Source organism: Phocoena phocoena, chromosome 11 (assembly GCF_963924675.1).
Source record: "Phocoena phocoena chromosome 11, mPhoPho1.1, whole genome shotgun sequence".
NCBI classification, from domain to species: Eukaryota; Metazoa; Chordata; class Mammalia; order Artiodactyla; family Phocoenidae; genus Phocoena; species Phocoena phocoena.
This window is the reverse complement of record NC_089229.1, coordinates 38177693-38200330: the sequence shown is the minus strand read 5'-3', so window position 1 is coordinate 38200330 and position 22638 is coordinate 38177693. Positions and strand designations below refer to the sequence as shown.

General features: G+C 35.2%; 1 protein-coding gene across 1 annotated transcript in view; it reads left to right on the top strand.

Moving 5' to 3' along the window:
- The window catches only part of PTPRQ (protein tyrosine phosphatase receptor type Q), a 196363-nt gene that overhangs the window by 127933 nt on the left and 45792 nt on the right, over positions 1–22638 (top strand). Inside the window, exons 28-33 of the mRNA XM_065887336.1 lie at positions 2433–2619; positions 5824–6068; positions 8409–8475; positions 11435–11593; positions 12156–12378; positions 14401–14474. Of these exons, the coding sequence (XP_065743408.1) occupies positions 2433–2619; positions 5824–6068; positions 8409–8475; positions 11435–11593; positions 12156–12378; positions 14401–14474 (955 nt within the window). The remainder of the gene's footprint in view (positions 1–2432; positions 2620–5823; positions 6069–8408; positions 8476–11434; positions 11594–12155; positions 12379–14400; positions 14475–22638) is intronic.

The following is a 22638-nucleotide window of genomic DNA, read 5'->3' as shown; positions in this document are numbered from 1 at the left end:
GGGTGCATGCACCCGATCAATTGGATTCCTACACTGATTGATTTGTTTTTCTGACATTTTAGAAGTGGAACACCTCCCTCCACTGCTCTGGTTCGATCTGTTTTGACTTTTTGCAGATCTGATCTTTTTCAGCCTTGTGCTGTGTTTCTCATAGCAACATCGTTTTTAGTTTAAAAAGTTCTTAGAAAAGAGCATTTGAAGAACATATTAAACAAAAAAACATCTTTCAAAGTTATGAGAGAGGGTCAGGTTGAAAATGAACTTGATAGTGAGGACAGTGTATCCAACTTGTTTTTAAGTCTTTCAAGTACTTGAGAGAAGCAGGCATAATAGAATTTCAAACTTGCTGTTGTTCATCTCAGGCAAAGCCCTTCTATTTAGTGCTAGAAACTTTAGCTGTGTTTAATTCCTACAGTGAATAGGCCAGACTCTCCATCAAAGACAGACTATGTTTTAATAAATTATACAACTATATTTAATATACCTAAGCATACTCATTTGTACACATTTAATAATTATGACATCATGTTAATTAATTGATTCCTTACTTAGTGCCTTGCATGGTGCTAGATCAGTTTTTCAAACTTCAATTATGACCAGCATTTTTTAAATGAATTGGAATAAAATTAAAAAGAGCAGAAAATATCAAGGTGCATTTCAGAAGTTGTATTTTTGAAAAGCAATTTTCAGTCATAAAGAATACACACACACACATCCTGAATTATGTTGCAAAATGTTTCATTTTTGTTGATCATGGTAAAAAAAAAAATTGCAAATTTCTGTGCCGGCTACTTCAGATCTGTTTTTTCTGAATCATCAAAATATTTTAAGTAGATATTATCACCTCAATCTTACATATACAGAAAGTAAGACAGCATAAATGACTTATCAAATGCTACAGGAGTTATTAAGTGACCAGGTTGGGATTTGAACCCCTGATGGCTGGGAACCAACCTATATTCTTTCTTCTGTAAAACATTGGAGTATAAAAATAAACAAATGGGACCTAATGAAACTTAAAGGATTTTGCACAGCAAAGGAAACCATAAACAAGACCAAAAGACAACCCTCAGAATGGGAGAAAATATTTGCAAATGAAGCAACTGACAAAGGATTAATCTCCAAAATTTACAAGCAGCTCATGCAGCTCAATATCAAAAAAACAACCCAATCCAAAAATGGACAGAAGACCTAAATAGACATTTCTCCAAAGAAGATATACAGATTGCCAACAAACACATGAAAGAATGCTCAACATCACTAATCATTAGAGAAATGCAAATCAGAACAACCATGAGGTATCACCTCACACCAGTCAGAATGGCCATCATCAAAAAATCTACAAACAATAAATGCTAGAGAGAGTGTGGAGAAAAGGGAACCCTCTTGCACCGTTGGTGGAACTGTAAATTGTTACAGCCACTATGGAGAACAGTATGGAGGTTCCTTAAAAGACTAAAAAAAGAACTACCATATGACCCAGCAATCCCACTACTGGGCATATACCCTGAGAAAACCACAATTCAAAAAGAGTCGTGTACCCCAATGTTCATTGCAGCACTATTTACAATAGCCAGGACATGGAAGCAACCTAAGTGTCCATTGACAGATGAATGGATAAATAAGATGTGGCACATATATACAACGGAATATTACTCAACCATAAAAAGAAACAAAATTGAGTTATTTGTAGTGAGGTGGATGTACCTAGAGTCTGTCATACAGAGTGAAGTAAGTCAGAAAGAGAAAAACAAATACTGTATGCTAACACATATATATGGAATCTAATAAAAAATAAAAGGTTCTGAGGAACATAGGGGCAGGACAGGAATAAAGACGCAGACCTACTAGAGAATGGACTTGAGGACACGGGGAGGGGGAAGGGTAAGCTGGGACGGAGTGAGAGAGTGGCATGGACTTATATACACTACCAAATCTAAAACAGATAGCTAGTAGGATGCAGCCGCATAGCACAGGGAGATCAGTTCAATGCTTTGTGACCACCTAGAGGCGTGGGATTGGGAGGGTGGGAGGGAGATGAAAGAGGGAGGAGATATGGTGATATATGTGTATATATAGCTGATTCACTTTGTTATAAAGCAGAAACTAACACACCATTGTAAAGCAACTATACTCCAATAAAGATGTTAAAAAAAAAAGGAGTATAAATTTCATTGACTGCGAAGATGATTTCTGCTTGTTCTGATTAATTGTGATTGATTTTTTTCTTTTACTTTCAATTGTTGAAATAATTGTAATTAGTAAACTGTTAAAGTAGCACTTCGGATTTCCCAGGTCTGTCTGACTGTAAATAAAAGAATTTTTAAATCTTGGCTAGAAAAATATACCACTCATAGCTTTCTATTTTTATGTTTTATTGATTTGTATCTCAAGTGCTGCTTCCTTTAATTGTTAGCTATTTTTTCCTGTAGGTAGATAGTGATGAATTTAATATTTCCTTAATCAAGTCAAATGGAGAAAATAAAACCATAGAAATTAAAGATTTGAAAATATTCACAAGGTATTCCGTGGTGATCACTGCATTCACTGGAAATATTAGTGCTGCATATGTGGAAGGAAAGTCGAGTGCTGAAGTGATTGTTACTACTTTAGAATCAGGTAAGGTTTATTTTTCATGCTAAAAATTGACTGAGTTAGGTGTCTTTCTTACAGTTTCTCACACCTGACCCTACAAAGCATATGTGTTAAAAGAAATTTTTTAAGCATATAAGTTTAAACTTCAGTGACTCACTGTGACTGACAAGAGTAAAGCTTTGTATTTACATTTTTGAAGCAAAGTGGAATTATGTAGAATAATCAATACTTGTAAATACAAAAATTAGTTCATAGTAAGGTAATCAATTGTACTTTTTTGTATTTATTTAAACACTATTTCAGAAGTTGAGTTACCTTGCCTAAGAGATGATTTTGTCCAACTGTCTATAGCCAATAAAGCTTCACCTTAAATTCCATTTTAATTATTTCTCTCCCATGGTTTAAATGCACATTAAAGTAATAATACTCCATTATTAAATAATCTAGAATTCAAAAGTAGAAGGTTTTGTTTCACCGTATCTGTTTTCTTCACTTAGTTAAGTGACATGTTTTATTACATAATCTATTTGATAAATGTCAGAATCTGTACAGATTTCCTCCAGTTCCTATGAACAGGGTCTGAATGAATAATAAGATTGTAACCAGTAAGAATTTAATGTGGAAAGTCAACTTCCTAGAACTCGCTTGCCCCATCCTCCTTCAGACTCCTGATGTTCTTTGCCACCAGATATATCTTTGGAAAGAGCACATGAAGGGATGTGTTGCTATAGTTTATTTGTTGCTATCTGTAAGGTAAGTATAGGAGGTAAAATATTTTTTAGCTAGTCTTTTCATTATGCTACATACTCTGTTGTCTATAAACTTATGGTTCTAAATTGAAAAGTACATCCTATCCTTAGCACCCTAAAATTCTGCTTGTTTCCATTTTGTGGCCATGTATATTCCAGGTACTTATTTTCTTATTATGCTTTTTGCACTTCTCCCCCATCCTGCCTATCTGTGAGGAAAGTTGCTGCCAAACTTATTCACATTCACACCACAAAGCACTGATTGCAAATCCTAATGTGCTAACTCTTCCAAGGATATCATAGTTTAATAAATTTCTACTAAACCTCTAAGAGTAGAATTTGAGATGTCAAACGAAAGATACTTGGCGGATAAAAGGTTCTTTCTAGCATTCAGATAATTCTTTCATGTATTCAACTTTTTAAAGCTGATCCTAATTTTAGAGAAACAATTCTTATAAAAAGAAAAAATATATATGTTTCTTATGTATCAAAAATGTATAACAGCAAATGTTGTGAAAATGTGTGTTGAACCAATGTAACCTTTATTTCAGCTATGCATTTTTTCATCCTGTGATATTTGGCACAATGACATGTTTATTTGCTTTTCTCTCTCTTTTTTTTTCTCACTGTTATTTACTTATTTTTTGCTTGCCATAGGGCACTAATCTCTAGGGATGTTTGCAACAATATCTGAATATCTGAATCATTGACAGCCAAATATCAACAGCCTTTTCATGGAAATTCTTTACTTAGAATTTTAGAATTTAGAATGGAATATCCATTTCAATGTGATCAAAATAAGATATGTTCATTCAATGAGTCATTTATTTAAAGAACACTGATCATGTAGTACAACAAAAACTAGTCTTTCATAAAATTATTCATAAATAATTTTATCCTCATGTGTATCATTTTAAAATTATTGATATTTAGCTAGTTATATGTTAGGATAACTTTTATTTATCAAAAATAAACTGGAATATCTAGAACATAAAGAAATCTTAAAATTCAACACTTAAAAAGAATCCAATTAGAAAATTGACAACGTGAACAGACATTTTACCAGAGAGGAAATATGACTGGCAAATAAACTCATGATAAGATAGGTTTTCAACACCATTAGCTATTGGGGAAATGCAAGTTGAAACCACAGTGATATATCACTATACATCTACTAGAACAGATGAAATAATAATTTTTAAAATAGTGATAATACCAAATGTTGGAAAAGATGCAGAAATACTAGATCTCTCATACATTGCTAGTGGCAATGTAAAAGGGTATAGCTACAATGGAAAAATAGTTTGGTGATCTTTTATATACTACCAAATGTAAAATAGATAGCTAGTGGGAAGCAGCCGCATAGCACAGGGAGATCAACTGGGAGCTTTGTGACCACCTAGAGGGGCGGTATAGGGAGGGTGGGAGGGAGACATAAGAGGGAGGATATATGGGGATATATGTATATGTATAGTTGATTTACTTTGTTATAAAGCAGAAACTAACACACCATTGTAAAGCAATTATACTCCAGTAAAGATGTTAAAAAAAAAAATTTTTTTTAAATGCACTTACCACATGATCCACCAAATACACTCTTGGGCAATTATCATAGAGAATTGAAAACTTAATGTCCATGCAAATATCTGTATATGAATGTTAATAGAAGATTTATTAGTAATGACAACAACAAAATAACTGGAAACAACCCAAATGTTTTTATAAATTAAACTCGTACATCTATAAAATGGAACACTACTCGGCAATAAAAATAGAATGAACTATTGATATACAACAACCCTGATGGACCTCCAGGTCACTGTGCTATTGTCTTTTGCAAATGACAAAACTATGGAAATGGAGATTGATTAGTGTTGTGAGGAGGCATGGAGTGTAAGTCTAAGGGGACATTTCTTTATGGTGATGGAATAGTTTTGTATCTCATTTCTGGTGATGGTTACAGGAATCTACACGTGGGATTAAATTGCATAGAACTACATGCAGATACAGGAAAGCATGAAAAATGGTGAAAACTGAATAACGTCTGTAGTCAACATTATTGTACCAGTGTCTGTTTCCAGGTTTGATACTAAACAATAGTTACATAAGATATCACCACTGGTGAAAGCTGGGGGAAGGTTACAGGGGACTGTATGTATGATTTTTGCAACTTCCTGTGAGTCTACATTATTTTTAAGTTCAGGGTATCATAGAAATGCATTCTGTATAAAAATACATATATTATAAAAGGCTAAATAAATAAGCAAATAAATTGGATCACTGTTATGGTTTCTGTGATTTATAGATGTCAGTGATTCTATAATGCATGAGCCATTTTGCTTGTTTTCAAAATTAAATGGCTTAAATGATCTGTGTAATACTCTTTATAAACAGAAACTTGAAGCAAATCAGTTTTATATGGACATCAAAATGAACACAAATTTTTTAAAAATTGTAATTGCTAATTATTTCATTTCAGTGCCTAAGGACCCACCGAACAACATGACATTTCAGAAGATACCCGATGAAGTTACAAAATTTCAGTTAACATTTCTTCCCCCTTCTCAACCTAATGGAAATATCCAAGTGTATCAAGCTTTGGTTTACCAAGAAGATGATCCCACTGCTGTCCAGATTCGCAACCTCAGTATTATCCAGAAAACGGACACATCTGTCATTGCGATGTTAGAAGGACTAAAAGGCGGACATACATACAACATCAGTGTAAGAATACATAGCTTTTAATTATTCACCTGTCTTACAAAGTTGGTTTACAAACTCAGCATTCAAAAATACTGCAGCTTATGTACATAATACATTTTTCCTATCTTTTCGTGGGATCGCTTAAGACATACCAACTGAAAATAAATTTGGAGAAACAAAATTGCTGCTTTCCTATTTTAATACAGCAAGTCCTGTGAAAATATGTAAACAACAAAAATGTTTGCACAATTATAGTGGAAATCCAGAAATAAAGCAGGAAGAAAATCCACGTTAAAAGTTAAAAGAGCAGTGACCCCTGCTCGCCGAAACTAGAGAAAGCCTGCAAGCAGCAATGAAGACCCAACACATCCAAAAATAAATAAATAAAATCGATAAATAAAAGTTAAAGAGCAGATATATATAATGAGATGATTCTGCCTAAAGAAAAACTGTTTCTGTGTGATTATAGGTGGAAAATGGAAAAACAAATTTCAAAGGCAGAAGTCAGAAATAACTATGTGATTGAAATTCACGTGTATTTCACACAACTATTACTAAAAGCTAATATTATTTTACATCTTAATTCTAAATTATCCATTTGGTAAAGTAAATATGTGTGTGAGTTCATATACATACACCCAAACACATACACAATTTGTTTCATCCTTTCACTATTTTTGCATGTCTTGGAATTTTCAAACAATCATAAAGTTCAGAAAATCATCTTTTAAGCAACATAGAATTCACCCTATACATTCAAGTAGCTCCATAACTAATCTTCCTATCAACTCTTTATATCAGAAAACTGTCATTAATAATCTGTGTTCCCTCGCAAACTTTATATCTCATTATGTAATCTGACTTGCTAGGATTCTTGCTGCACGTACCATTAAATGAACCCCCGTTGTAGAAGATCTATTAGAGAGAAGGTGGTGGTTAAGGGAATGAACTGACCTAGGTTCAAATTCTGGCTCTGCTAGTTTCTTTCTGGGCAATTTCCTCAAATCTGTGCCTCAGTTTCCTTATCTGAAAAATTAGTAATAAGAATAGTAATTTCTATGTAGGATATTAATAGTTATGGTAGGTAGCAAGTGTAACAGTTTTGGCTCTTGCAAATAAAAAAATACAGGAAATAAAGTACAACCAATTCATAATTTAAAGAAAAACAAATCTGATTCTTTGCAAAGTGCAACATAGTGTCCTCAACACCTGAGAGTTTATTAGAAATGTGTAACTTTCGCACCTGTCCCAACCTACTGAATCAAAACCTACAGATCCTTATTTAACAGGGTTTGCAAGTGACTTCTTTGCTCACTGCAGGTTGAGAAGCACTGCCTAACTTTATTATCTCACTTAAAGGTTAGATTGTAAAGAAATAAAAATAATTAAGCACTTCATAACATCACTTTTATTTTGAATACTTCCTTTTTAAAATTACATGCACCAATAAATATTTCCTTTAGATATTTTGAAGCTACATTTTATGGGCTTGGTTTATTTAGTATACCTACCACATCACGTATATTACTATTTTAATTCAATCAAAATACTTCTAAAACTATCCAGGGGGTGGAGGGTGGGTCACTAACGTATGAAACAAATTTATTAATTCCAAAAATGATATATTCTGAATTGCGTTTATTGAATACAATGAAATTGGCCAAGAACACAGTCTTTATTTTACATAGCAAGATAAAGTGGATAAAAGAAGAGCCTGTGTCTGCAGCTTCCTAAGCACAAAGTTAATGGAAAGGATTCACATTTGTGTAAATCACCCGCTGTAGATACAAACAGAAATGCTTTATGTGTATATGCTGCATTATGCAGGGTGTAGCGTCAGATACTTTGGGGCAGGGGTGAAGCAGGGTATAAAGGCCAACTTTCAGAGGGATGATTTAATACAGGAAAACTGGGAGGCTGAGGAATAGGGTTTCATCTCAGAGAAGGAAAAAAAAGAGCGTCTTGAATATGGATTTAAAGAAAGCCGGAGTTAACCTAGCTACAGAGAGAAGGAACAGATGTTAGAGTAGATGGAGAGAGTGTAGACATAGTGACTTTTCTGCTCTTTCCTCCTAAAGGTTCAAACTGAAGCCACATCATTCTTGGTCTGTATGATAGGGCTGTTTAGGTCACTCAGCCTTTGTTCTCAGGGCTTAGTACCATAGTATCAGTTGTGAGAACTATTTTATTGCTAACGTTCTTCCTCCCTATGTTAATTTGAGTGCAAGAAAATATAATTAACAGACTATATGAATTGTTTTCAAAAGTGCAATCATTTTAAAATGACATATAACCATAATCAGTTATACATACACATATGCAATAATTTGAAAATAATAACAAGGTGTTTCTTTGTTTTAGGTTTATGCGATCAATAGTGCTGGTGCAGGGCCAAACGTTCAAATGAGAATAACCATGGATATTAAAGGTACATGAGCTGCCTTCCCATGAAATACTATTAATCAAAGAGTAATTATAATTTGTATTCTGTATTAGAGTTAAGGATGTAGTTAAGCTTTTAAACCATGCATATGCATATAATAAGCATATATTAAGTAATAAGTAATATATGCTTATTCAGGCTGTAATTAAAATGTCTTAATCATAATGCAAATTACCATGTTAATTACAGAGAATGCCCACTGCTATTTATATTTCTTTTCTGCTAAATTTAAACTTTTCTGAGACAAGGTTTATAATTGTATTTTATGTTTTTAAAATTTTATTGAAAAGAAAGCTCCTTTAAATTACCCATGACTAGACTTTGACTAGTTCTAATTAGATTCCTTGACTGATCTTTATTTATTTTGAAAGTCAGATTCTTTTCAGTTAATCAAATAGTGCTTACTGAACTACCATATAATCAACTTTATGATTCTGACTATAAAAGTAGAACAATTCATTATTGACAGGGATGTTTTTTCATAGAAAATATACAAAAATTTGGAGACTGCCTCCCCCACCAAATTCCACAAAAGCCATAAAAGATTACTAAGAGGACCTCAGGGGCATTCAGTCATTCAAGGTGCCTTCTCAAGACTGAAAATATGCACACAGTTTTGCCACTTCTCTAAAATCCTGTGTAAAACCTGCAGAGAGATTAAAAAAAAAAAGTGTATTGACCTTTAGTAGAATTCCACCTGCTGCTCCTCTCTCTGAAACAAAAAGTAACTTTTCTCAGTCTTTGGTAAGCGTAGCACAGCACAGTGATTAACAGTGCCAGCTTTTAGGCTGAGTCTAGAGTCAAGTTGCTGAGGTTGAATTCTGGATTGGCCACTTGATACCTGTTTGACTTTGGACAAGTTTCTTAACACCTCTAAGCCTGTAATGGAGACAATACTAGTTCCTACCTCATAAGTTGCTGTGAGGATTAAAAGAGATAATCTTTGAAAAACCCATGGGACAGTGCCTGGAAACAAGCATTGTTAAGAATAAGAAATGATCACTGTAAGATGAAGCTGATAAATTTGACTTTTTTATCAATGGGTCGTTTATATAACTATAATACTATTTGTGTTATTTGCTTTTAGTTGATAAATATGTACTTGGAATGTACAAACTCCTGAAGTCTAAAAAATATCAGCTACTTTAGAAAATGACTTCATAAAGAAGAGCTTACCTCATACCGTCCTAATTTCTCTTTGTTATTTAGTGGCAGACATATGCATATATTCAGTATACAGGTAACAATAGATGCATTATATTTATTTAGTAAAACTTCCCATTTCAGATACTTGCTCATCCTCAGGTAGACATGACTAGTTCTGACTTTCCATGCCTTACATAGGGTGGATAGACTCATGACCAGTTATCTAGGGAAGATATATGAGTACTAAGGGGCAGTGGTTCGGCCCTAGAGAAATGAATTTTTCTCCAGTAATATGCATGATTTTATTGACATGGAGTGACACTGGATTAATAGTTGTCTCATTAGATTTGCATTTGACAGATAATACCGAGTTGGATAGTACTGTCGCATGCCAGATTCCTCTAACAGGAAACCTTGTCTTGGGGACTCCCCAGTGGCCTTTCTCAAAGTTTCTCAGAACTCCCTGAAACCTGAGGCCCTTCCTGCTGGATCCTTTCTTCCTTCCTTCTCCCCATTCACAAGTGTCAGGCCTGTGATCGTGCCACCTGCTATTGCTCCCTGCCCCTTGATTCTCATAATTTTCCCCAATAGACTTCTATACATCTAATGTCGTCGTAACTTTTACGTCTCAGAGGAGTGAGCTAAGGGATCAAGTCAGAAAGATTTGGTTCCAGTCTTGATAGTTCCCTCTTACCGCTACGTAGCATAAGACCATTTTCCTCATGTATAAAATGGAAATGATATTGGCAATTTTACGGCATTGTCGGAGAGGCTTTTTAAAAAGATTTTATAAATATGAGAATTGAAGTTTAGGCAACTTACTGATGCTCAGCTAGTGTATGTAGCTATAAGATGAAATGAAACAAGAGGAGCTTCTACAAATGTTGATTTTGGAGATACTTGCATGCATTGACGGTAAAATGTGAATTATCATGGCACTTATAGAAGATTATTCTGGCAATATCTGTTAAAGTTAAAAGTACATGTTTCTTTTGTTCCAGAAATTCTGCCCTTGGGAATATATTCCATAGAAATAAAAGGATCAGTAAATAAGGCTAAATGTATAAGGCTGAGTAGTGAAGCAAATGTTCAAAACCTGAAGGAAAAGTGAATTCCCATCACTAGATGAATGACTGAATAAATATGCAGTTGCACCATGATGTACAACATAGTCATTAAGAAGAATGAGTTAGCCAGAACTTGGTGGCTTGAAAAGATTTACACAAGTCTTATTTAAGTGAGAAAAACAATATGTGGGGTAATTATACTACTTAATATAGCACCATTAAAACATATCAGTGAGAAGAATCCATTATGTATGAGTTTATGTATTTTTATATGATTATGTGAACATAGAGAAAAATATGTGAGGATACCGTCCAGATGTTTGGTATGGATAACTGCAGGGTTAGAGGGCAGGGCTCCTGGTATGACTAGAATAGAAACTGGTAAATCAGCTAAAGGAAGTAAAAGAAAAAAAAAACATGAAAATACTAGTATGATTTAATGCATTTGTGAAAATTATAGTTTGAATTTCTTTAATATATAAAGAGGAGTCAGATGTCTGAAAATCACACCTGGGTCCCATTATCTTAGGCAAGTCTCAAATATATAATTATACCATTAGGAGGTAATAATTGCTAAATATCTGCTGTATCCAAACAGAAATCTGTTTCACTTGTTATTTATATTTGTCATCACCTTATCTGTAAATTACTGCATGAAAGGAGAATTCAAAATGATTTTCTCTGCAGAAACAAAAAATGAATTGGTAGTGATATTTCTTCTTTGTTTATAGCTCCAGCGCGACCAAAAACCAAACCAACCCCTATTTATGATGCCACGGGAAAACTTCTTGTGACTTCAACAACAATTACAATCAGAATGCCAATATGTTACTATAATGATGACCATGGACCAATCAAAAATGTACAGGTGCTTGTAGCAGAAGCAGGAGGTATCATCACATGCCAGCTTATCTTGTCAAATTGCAGTGTGTGAACTGCTGAATGCTAAAGACATTTCAACTCAAAATTAGTAATATAAGGTTGACTCCTGATTATTACACATCTCTTGAGTTTAACAGATTGTCAATATTATTAATTTATTATCAATTTTACTGATCATTAATATATGCCTAAAATATTTTACCAAAATTTAAAAAGGCATGGTTAAAATATGTGATTTATTTATTCCATATGCTGGTAGGATTGTTTTGAGTTTGGCAGGATGGAGTCTTGATAGCTTCTTTGGAGGTGTGAAAGAGAGTTAGTTACCCTTGATTGAGGAATGTTTTTTCTCCGAGAAGTCATTCTCCACAATGCCTATGGATTCATGTGTGATGGGAATGGATAGGGTTCCCTAATTATCCAGGTAGATCAGCTGAATCATCCCTGGTGGTTCATAGAGTGACAGATGTTGCATCCAGATTTTCCTCATGCAATTATAGAAACACCCTTTATAAATGTGAAATACATTTGGATATTACTTGTAATCATTATTCTTTTTTCTGAAAATAGCTCAGCACGACGGAAATGTAACAAAGTGGTATGATGCATATTTTAATAAGCCAAGGCCATATTTTACAAATGAAGGCTTTCCTAATCCCCCATGTACAGAGGAAAAGACAAAGTTTAGCGGCAATGAAGAAATTTACATCATAGGTGCTGATAACACATGTATGATTCCTGGCAATGAAGACAAAATCTGCAATGGACCTCTGAAACCAAAAAAGCAATACTTGTAAGTATAGTTTATGCTTACTATGCATCATGTTAGCAAGCTAGCTGACAACTTTCATCATCCATCTACCCCTCCTGTCATCTTTCCTGTAAGTGCTGGGCATCCATAATGTATTGTGACCTAATGCATGATAAAGATCAACAAGGCATTGTACTTATATCCCGTAAACATACAGTTGTAGGGAAAGTAGGCAAGCTTAAAAGTAATTATGGTTTGACGTGTTAAGTGACTAAGGGCAATATGAAAAATGTGCAAATTGGAGAACACAGGTAGAATTTAATTCTTTCTGTAAAGGGCAGTGTGACTAATGTGTACTATTTTGTGTTTTTCACTCATTTCTCTGCTTTGCATGCTAATGTCAGGTTTTTAGAAACATGATCCTCGTCTTTCAGTTAATTATGGCTTCAGTTTACCTCAGTCATAGCAATCATTTTCAGCTTTTCATACTATCAAACAACTGAATGAGGAATTGAAATCTTTACAATTCACTTTAATATTTGGTATTGTATAGATTATAATAATCTAATATAAAAACCAGTGCTGATATGTTAGCTTTATTAAATATTTTGCTAAATTGGTTATTTTTCTCCTACTAAATTGACTGTTATTTTGTGTCTTGACTATAATTTTTAAAATTATTTAATTTTCAAAATATAATTTTTACTACTAAATTTGAAAAATACAGCTAGTTTCATTTTTGCCTGCTAAAGCACTGTTAAGTTCTTCATAAACATCCTAGGACAAGTTAACATTAGAAAAGTTAGAGAAGTTAGGCATTTGAAAAAAGAATGCTCTATTATCTGTTATTAGGTACAATTACTTGGGTTACTAAGTTATGGCCTGAAATTAATCATCATACAATATCAGTTACAGAAATGATATACCACAAAGTTAAATATTTATCCAAGAATTGTTGATTTTACATTTTTTCCAAAACATTTCATATAGTCCATAAAATCATAAGAATTTGAGAAGAGTAGGGATTAAATTATGAAGTACAATTTATTAATATAGATTGGTTTTATATTTTAAAATTCTTGTAGGTTCATAGTTTTGTTTTTTTAAAGATTTCCTTTTTTAAATAAATTTATTTATTTTTGGCTGCGTTGGGTCTTCGTTGCTGCCCGCGGGCTTTCTCTAGTTGTGGCGAGCGGGGGCTACTCTTCGTTGTGGTGCGCGGGCTTCTCACCATGGTGGCTTCTCTTGTTGCGGAGCATGGACTCTAGGAGCACGGACTTCAGTAGTTGTGGCATGCAGCCTCAGTAGTTGTGGCTCATGAGCTCTAGAGCACAGGCTCAGTAGTTGTGGTGCACGGGCTTAGTTCGTCCAAGGCCTGTGGGATCTTCCTGGACTGGGGCTTGAACCCACGTCCCCTACATTGGCAGGTGGATTCTTAACCACTGTGCCACCAGGGAAGTCCCATAGTTTTAAAATAAGGTAAATTTCGGTTGTCTCTGTGGTGACAGAATCAACCAGTGATTTTTAAGATTGACTTTCTTCTGCATCCACTTTGTATTTCATATGCCATGAAAGCACAGAAAGTGAAAATACAGCTGTGCACACTCGGAATTAAGCAGCATTGTTCTTCATTTGTTTATATTTGAACAGGATGAGTTTTATATGACTATTCTACATCTGGCTTATTGGCATTTTCAAAGGTGGCTGAGGTATAACAGTTATTATGCTTTATATTTATAAAGTGTGCTTGTGCAGACATTCAGTGGTTTCATCCAAATAAATCTATGAAGGAGGTGATCTACTTCATTTGATTAACCTGCTGACTCTTCATGAGTCTGGTCAAATTTTTGGTCACTCTCTCATGAAGTTCAAGAGGTCCATGTACAAGATAATTTCACGTAAAGATATTATTCATTTGTCCTGATGGTGACTGATTTCCAGGTTTACGCTTTGTAAGTTAACTTTCTCTTTAACAAAAATGTCATCTTCACAGCCATTTGTTAAATTATTCATAGAAAAAAAAGTCATATGGTATGTAAATTGTTGTTGTTTTTTATTTCATAGGTTTAAATTTAGAGCCACAAATGTCATGGGACAATTTACTGACTCTGATTACTCTGATCCTGTTAAGACTTTAGGTAAGACATATTTTGTAGTTAATTTCATTTATAATCTCAACACGCTAATCTCAGCTGTAACATTCATTAGTAAATGTATTAAGCCATGACAAATGTTCTCAAGGATAAAATCATTTCAAGGTTAACTATCCTAAGGACAAAAATAGTATTTATAATACTCTTTTAAGTGACGGACGTTCCATCTATTCAAATCTGGACATAGACTTCAATATGGTATTTGGTCTAGGCTGATGTGTGGAATATTACACTAAGCAAATGTTTATTTGGCTGTTTAATATGTAATCTTATATGTAAAACATTTTTACTTCATAAAAAAAGAAAAAGGATTATGGAAACTTTCCTGAAATAATCCTAAAAGATAGAAGCCTACCTGTCTTTTTAAATTTTATTTTCTTTCTGATCAACTCTGAGTTTTTCAATTATATCCACCCAGTCAGGCCTGAATAAAACATCAATACAATTTAGTCAGATGCAAGTATATTTCTTCTTCTTCCTTTTCTCCCCCTTCCTCTCCCCCTCCTGCTCTCCCTACTATGGCTACTACTTCTTCTCTTCCCCCTCCTCCCCTCGTCCTTCTTCACCACCAACCTATCTAACATTAAATATTCTGGGCCAGACATACTCTGAGGCTCTTCACAGCTGTCCTTTAATTTAGGTCAGTGGTTCTCAACCAGTGATTTTACTCTCCAGGGGACATTAGGCAATGTCTGGAGCCATTTTTGATTGGGTTGTCACAATTGTGCAGGCTGAGCTAGTGGCATCTAGTGAGCGGAGAGGCCAGGGATGCTGCTACCTATCCTACAGTGCATAGGACAGCCCCTCCAGCAAAGCGTTATCTAACCCACCGTCAATAGTGCTGAGGTTCAGAAACCCTGTTAGGTGTCAGTGTTGGTTCCACGTTACAGACGAGGAAACCGCGGCCCAGATTAAGTAATTACGTGGCTCTGCCGGCACAAATTTTACAACCATTACAATACAAATGCAGGATTTAGACCTGGATTCAAATCTTGGCTCTACCACTTGAGAAAACAACTTCTATAAACCTCAGTTTCCTTGTTTGGAAAATGGTGATATTTCCTGCCTTGAAAGATTTGTGTAAAATAATATAGGTAAAGATATTAATATTTTATAGTTATAAAGTGTTCAGTGCTTAATAGCTTCTTTTTGGATGAGTTATAATGGAAGATTTTAAAAATATATTTCCTTAGGAGAAATTGTTTCCCTGGGACTTCTCTGAGTAAATCACAGCTTTCTATTTCCTCTGTGTCAGGCTCTGAGAGTGTGGAACTTTGTGTGTTGTTCTGATCCACAGTATATCCACAGTATATCATGAATGCAATAGATTTATGGCTGGAAGAAGACGAAAAATGTTCCACCCTTTTCAATTAGAAATTCTCATCTGGTTGTGGAACATTAATTGTATAAACCAGTTTCTGCAACCTCCACTTAGTTAAGGAAACTTTGGACCTTGAAGAAATGAAGGGGCACACGGTTTGCTACATTAATGCTTATAGGGGAATAACTTATAGATTTCATTGGCTGTGCTGTCTGCTTAAATTCCATAAAATCACTGGTTTAATTTTACGTAGTCAATCATTTTTAAATCAGCTGACTAGACTTGTGGTTTTGAAGTTGTGTCAAGCGTTTCTGCATTTGATAGGTGAGTTTATCACACCCTGACACCACCACAGTAAATGTTTTGATGGCATCAACTTAACTTCCTTTAGGTTACAGCATTCAGAAACTACGTATTATCACAGCTAAATGGTGACCCGGTATATTTACCGATGGAAGATAAAAAACATAGTACAAGTGGATTAGCTCATATGTCTTAGAGAGATGATATTTTGAGGATACGGTGCTGAAAAGAGATCACTTTGTTGTGTTGTTTGCTGTTCATCTCATAGCTTGCTGGTTTTATGTAGATTATGGATATGAGGACAACATATTCAGCCAGTTATCTGAAAGGTAAAGTTGAGACATCTAGGTTAATAGGAAGGAAAGAAGAGGGAAACCAAGCATCAGGAACCAAGGTGTACAGGGACGTGATTCCCAGATTCTGCTAAATGGCTTCCGTTTGGCCAAGGATGGGCCTCATCCATCACTTTGGCCACAGGTAGTCTCAAGATGTCCCTCAGCGACGGTCTTCTCTTTCTTTCTTTGTCTCTCAGCCAAGGCAGTGGAATACAATAAGTAATTCTAGAAGATAGAAGAAATACACCGTCAGTTCTCTGATTCCCCTTTTGGAATCATCACCACCACCCAAGTCATCCAGGTGCTAATGTTTGTGTGCCCTGGTAACAGCAGGAGTATAAGGGGATGTAAGATGTATAATGAACGGCAGAGCACCAGATCCTGTCAAGGTCAGAATAGGAGGGACTAGGGAAACACAGGCTGGGCACAGTCAGTGAAATGCCATTGGGTTGGTAAGGGGTTGTGACAAGGAAGAGTCCCACGTATCTACGATCAATTTTTCAGGGTTCATATGCTATTTGGAGACCAGTGACACCACGATAGCCTTTCAGGCTCCTCCTTAGGGTGGCCTCCCATGGGCTCTCTCCTGATAGATAGCAGCTTTATAATAGGAGTTTGCTCTCTAATGCTTATTCCAATTGACCACATAAAATTCTGCTATCTAGATAGTTATTTGTAGCTAGGAAAACAGTGCCGGGCAGGAGTGGAGGAAATTAAAAGGAGTGCAACCCTCAGTTGTGGTGAAATGAAATGTTCAGATTTGGAATATGGTGTGTACCACAGGAGCAGAATTCCTTGATGTCCATCAAAGTAGCCCAGTCATTTTGCTGGTTAATGGATGTAACACCATCAATTTCTGGCCTCATATTAATTTTCTACCTGGCTATTGGATATTGTGGTTCTGTGTATATCAGATTCACTCTTGAGTCAGGAACCAAAGAACACCCTCCAGAAAAGGTGCTGGTCTATAATTGGCATTAATAAAAGGCCATGGAGTCATAGGGTTTTTGGGAAAAGAATATTGCCGAGGAGGATATCGTAGAAGGACCCAAAAAGGAAATAAAGTTGACTGTTTCTACAGTGGGCAGTGGTCAATGGCAAGAATGGTTTCATGGCTATAAGAATGGAGGCAAGCAAATAGTAAAATGCATTGGTGTCATCGTAAGCATACAAAGGATGATTGAGTCCTTTTTTTCTCTCAAACATGTCATGTATTGGGATATAGGATAGCATTTGCAACAGGCTAGTGGCTCCCAGCATTTCTAACAGGTCTTCCGAACACTCAGGTGTGCATCTCACACTTCAGTGAAAGAAGTCTAGGTCCCATCTAGGTCATCAAACCACCAATGGATGTACTGGTATTTTGCACACCACAGGCAATGAGCTTCAAGTTGATTCGCCTATCAATACAATCTTCAGGATTTAAGTGCCTTTGCAAAGCTGTGTTTCTAAGTTAGTATAGGACATACACTTACAAGACAGACCATTTTGATAGTGGTTGTGCCTGTCAGAGAGATTATTTGGATGTTAAAATTAGGGGCAAAGAATCACTGATGAACTAAAAGGCTTAAGTTCTGGGAAAAAGGCTAACAGCAGTACAAGTAAGAAGGGGCCAGACAGGGCTTTGCTGGATAAGGATTGATAACCTGGAAGAGGTTTGCACGTTGGGAAATCTTTATAGCCTGTAGGAATAATGGGAAATGACATGTGCCATCATTTTGACCCTAAAGAAATACTTACAACTTACTTGATTTTGTTTTCACTCAGGATTGAGCATTAGGATTTTTATTAAGAAAATTCCCAAGAATCCTTCTTAAATTTTTTTTTAAGAAACCTCCTTAGGCATCTCAGTTTATGGAAACTGCTTGTAGGCAATGTTTTGATTGCAAGGTTTAATTATAGAGGATTCCTGTGATTTGAAAACCAGACACTGCTTTCTGCACCTCACAGGGCTTCATTAAAACTGAACAAGTTGAAACCTTAAACCTCATGGCAAAGGCGCTCTGTGATTGTTTTCTTTTGTCATAATACTTCTCATTTAATTACTGTGCTAACAATGAAAAGTTTCAATATGCTCACTTGGGAACAGAGATAGGGAGTCACTATATATTTTTTGCAGCAAAAGGATCACTTGCCCCCCGCCCCCCCACACACCAGAGGAGCAGGGGAAGGCTTTATGATGTTAATGAGGCAGTGGCAATGTGATGGTGAACCTCGCAAACTCTGTAGTCAGACGAGCATATTTCAGGCAGTTTTGGCATATATGGAATTTATGTGACCTTGGGTTAGTTACTTAACAAATTAACTTCTGCAATCTTATTTCCAAAATGAGAATAAAAATACCTACTTCATAAACTAACTGGGAGATTAACTCAGATGAATGGACAGATTAATGACTATGAAATGTTATTAATAAAGATAGGAAACATTATTTATGTGACAAGCCCTTTATGAGTTTTTTTGTATATAACCTCATGTATTTTTCACTACAACCCTATAGCACGATTTCCTGTTTATAGGTATCCCCAATTTCCTGGTAAGAAATCTGAAGCTGGGTCTTTAAGCATCTTGCCAAGGTTACAGAGCTAGGAAGTGGCAGCACCAGCTTTTAGACCCAGGTAACCTGACTTCAGGCAGTGCTGTGCTTATAACCACTGTACTGCGTTGCCTGGAAATCACTAAGTGTCCAAGTAGCTTTTGATTTCATTACTATTTCTGATTTTTCTGTTCCCACAGACTTCCTATCTTTGCTGTACCATTTTCTCTTCTCAACATTTTAAATTATTTCTAGCTGTTCTCTTTGCACCTGCTCATCTTAGCTTTCTGAGGCTAACATTCATACATAAGTATACTGTTTTTACACATAAAGATGCAATAATTCCTTTTTGTTTGTTTTAACAGTGACTAAGTATGACTTTGCAACCTGGCCACTGTTTATTATCTACTTCTAATATTTTGCCAATATGATGTATTAAAAAACATTTAGGGTATTTTAATTTATATTTCTTGAATTATGAAATTGAGAACCTTAGTAAGTTCTTTGTGCAGTATTTGAATATTCTGGATGGCTAATACTGGGCTAAAAGAGAAGAACTTTTCATACTTAAGTTCTAAGAAGTTGTTTTCTTTTAAGATTAATAATAATATTAAGAAGATGATCTTTCATGCAGTAAGTACCTATATCAAGAGCCGGGCATTGTCCTAGGAGCTTTATAACTCATTTAGTTCAAGCTTCTTAGAGATATAAAGCTGCATTAAAAAGTCAGATCCATAGAGGAGTTTAAATAATGATAATCAAAAGATAATACTATGAAAAATTAGGTAGTACTTTATGATTTGCTTAATTACTACAGTAGTACATTCTGTTATGCAAATAAAACAATTTAATTTGACCTTTCAATGGATTTTAAGTCTAATCAGGAAATGTACACGTTACAAAAAGAATCATGTTTATATTTTTAAGTGAAAGAGTTTTGTTTTCTGTGAAAGGATTTAGAGAAATGACCTCATTCTGTACTGGTAATGCTCTGTGGGTACATGCATAGCAGTGAATCAAAATTTGTGCGGGACAGTCATAGTACATTTTGTCCTTTCCTAGTAGTACATTTGTAATACATGTGCCCAAAGGATTACCTATTGTTTATTAATACATCATATGTCATTTCCTCACTTCACTTGGCTAGTGCTTTGAAATGGTAATCTAATCTGAAAATTTTTTGTGGTCTATGAAATCATTTTTTCCCTACTAGGTTCCAAGGTCCAGTGACTCAATACTACCTGATAAAGATGATTCTATTCATCTTCATGTTTCCTTTCCCAAGCATATCCAGTTAGGAGTCAGCATGTGAAAATTCATGAAACAAACCATTTATATTTTAATGTATGAAAAAGGTGTATCTAAAATACTTTATGAGCTACATGCTCCTTTAGCGTCTTCTAAATTTAGCTGGAGATTCTAAATGACCGTGAAACTCTGATAACTGTTCAAGATTCAGTGTTCATTCAAATCCACCATGCAGAATAGCCACAGAAACTCTTTCATAGTGTTAACATTTCATAAGCACCAATCCAGGGAAGAAAAGATGAAACATTAACCCCTGCGTATTTTACAGATAGTTAACCTATTTTGTCACTTGACTAATACTTTCTACAGTAAAATTATACATTATATAACTTAAAATTGGTTATAATTACTAGTTGTATCAAAATAATTAATAATTTATATATTCTTATTTGGTTTAATGCCTAATCTTCAACCTGAAAACTTTTAATTTCTAGTATACTTCAAAATCGATATTTTTATATATCAGTAAATTTAGAAAGTATTTATTGAGCATTTGCTATGTGCCTGATACTGTTCTCAGGACTTGGAATACAGTTTTGAATACAACAAAGACTCCTGTCCTCAGGGATCTTACATTCTGGACAGGTAATAAACAATAAGATAATAAATAAATGAATTATAAGATGTTACCAAGGGCTATGGAGAAAAGAAAAAGTAGAACAGAGTGTAGAGGAGGTAGAAGGGGGAAGGCAGGAAGTGAAGGAGTTGCAGCTTTCAATCTTAAATATGGTAATGTCTTAGTCTGCTTGGGCTGCCATAACAAATACTATAGACTGAGTGGCTTAAACAACAGAAGTTTATTTTCTCACAGTTCTGGAGGCAAGAAATCAAAGATAAGGTTCCAGACACTTCAGTATGTGGTAAGGGCTTTCTTCCTGGCTTGCAGAACGCCTCCTTCTCGCTATGTCCTTATATGGCCTTTCCTCAGCATGTGCACACGGAGGGAGAGAACTAGCTTTCTGGTGTCTCTTCTTAAAAGGACACTAATTCTATCAGATTAGAGCCCAACCCTTGTGACCTCATATAGCATTAATTACTTCCTTACTCAAATACTGTCACATTGTATTTGTGTTAGGGCTTCAACATATGAATTTTGGAGGGACACATACGTTCAGTCCGTAAGAGGTGGTCAGTGTAGGCTTCACTGACTAGGTGATATTTGGGCAAATTCCTCATGGTAATGAAATGGCTACCCAGGCAGATCTATAAGAGAAATACATTTCTATGCACAGGAAGAAGCTGGCCAAAAGCCCTATATCAAGAGTTACCTGGTGTGTCCCAAGAACAATAGGGAGGCCAGTCTGCCTCCAGAGTTGTAGGCAAGGTGGAGATTGGAAGGGAAGTCAAACAGATAACAGGGAACCAGAGGCCATTAACCTATGGCCATAGGCCACTGGAAGGACTTTGGATTTTGTCTGTGAGAGATAAGGAGGATTTTAAGTAGAGAGATAAGGAGGATTTTAAGTAGACAGGTAATGTTTTAAAATCATTACTCTTGCTACTATGTTGAGAATAGATGGAAAGAGGACAGGGTGGATATAGGAAGACTTGTTAGGTGTCCATACAACAATTCATGCAAAACAGGATGGTGGCCTCGATCAGGATGCTTGCAGCAGAGGTAGTGAGAAGTGAGTAGAGCGTACATGAAAGTTTTGAATAGTATAATGAACCCCCAAATACCTATTAATTAAATTTAATAATTTTTAATGGTTTGCCACATCTGTTTTAATTACACACTTTTCATTTTGCTTCTGAAGTATGTTAAAGTAAATCACAGAAAGCATTATATATTCCACTCCAAAACAGTTTAGCATATTTCTCTAATAAGTATGTTGTTATATTGTTGCAGTTCAACAAAATTAATGATAAATCCTTGATATTATGTAAAACTATATAGTTTCAAATCATCCTCTGATTTTTTTCTTTGTAGTTTGTTTAAAACAGGATCAAGAGGTTCCATATTTTGAATTTGTCTGATTGCTTTTTATTGGTGTCATTAACTCCTTTTCCTACTTTCTTATAAATTAGAGATAAGATCTAAAGGTTTGAATATTCACAATGAACATTTTTGGCAGGGCTCCTTTACAGGTGTTGCTGCGTAGATCAAAATACCTCACATCAGGAGGTGTATAATACCTGATTGTCACATTTTCAGTGATGTTAAAATTGATCAGTAAGTTTAGTGGGAATGACAGCAGGACCTTTCACTGGAAAGTTGTTTTTTCCCTTGTTATAACCAGCAGATAATCTGTGAGATGATAGTTTGACATTCCCTAAATATCCAAATGCCTTTCAACCTTCCTCCTAGTCATTTAGAGATACACTTATGATTGTTACCTGAGTCAA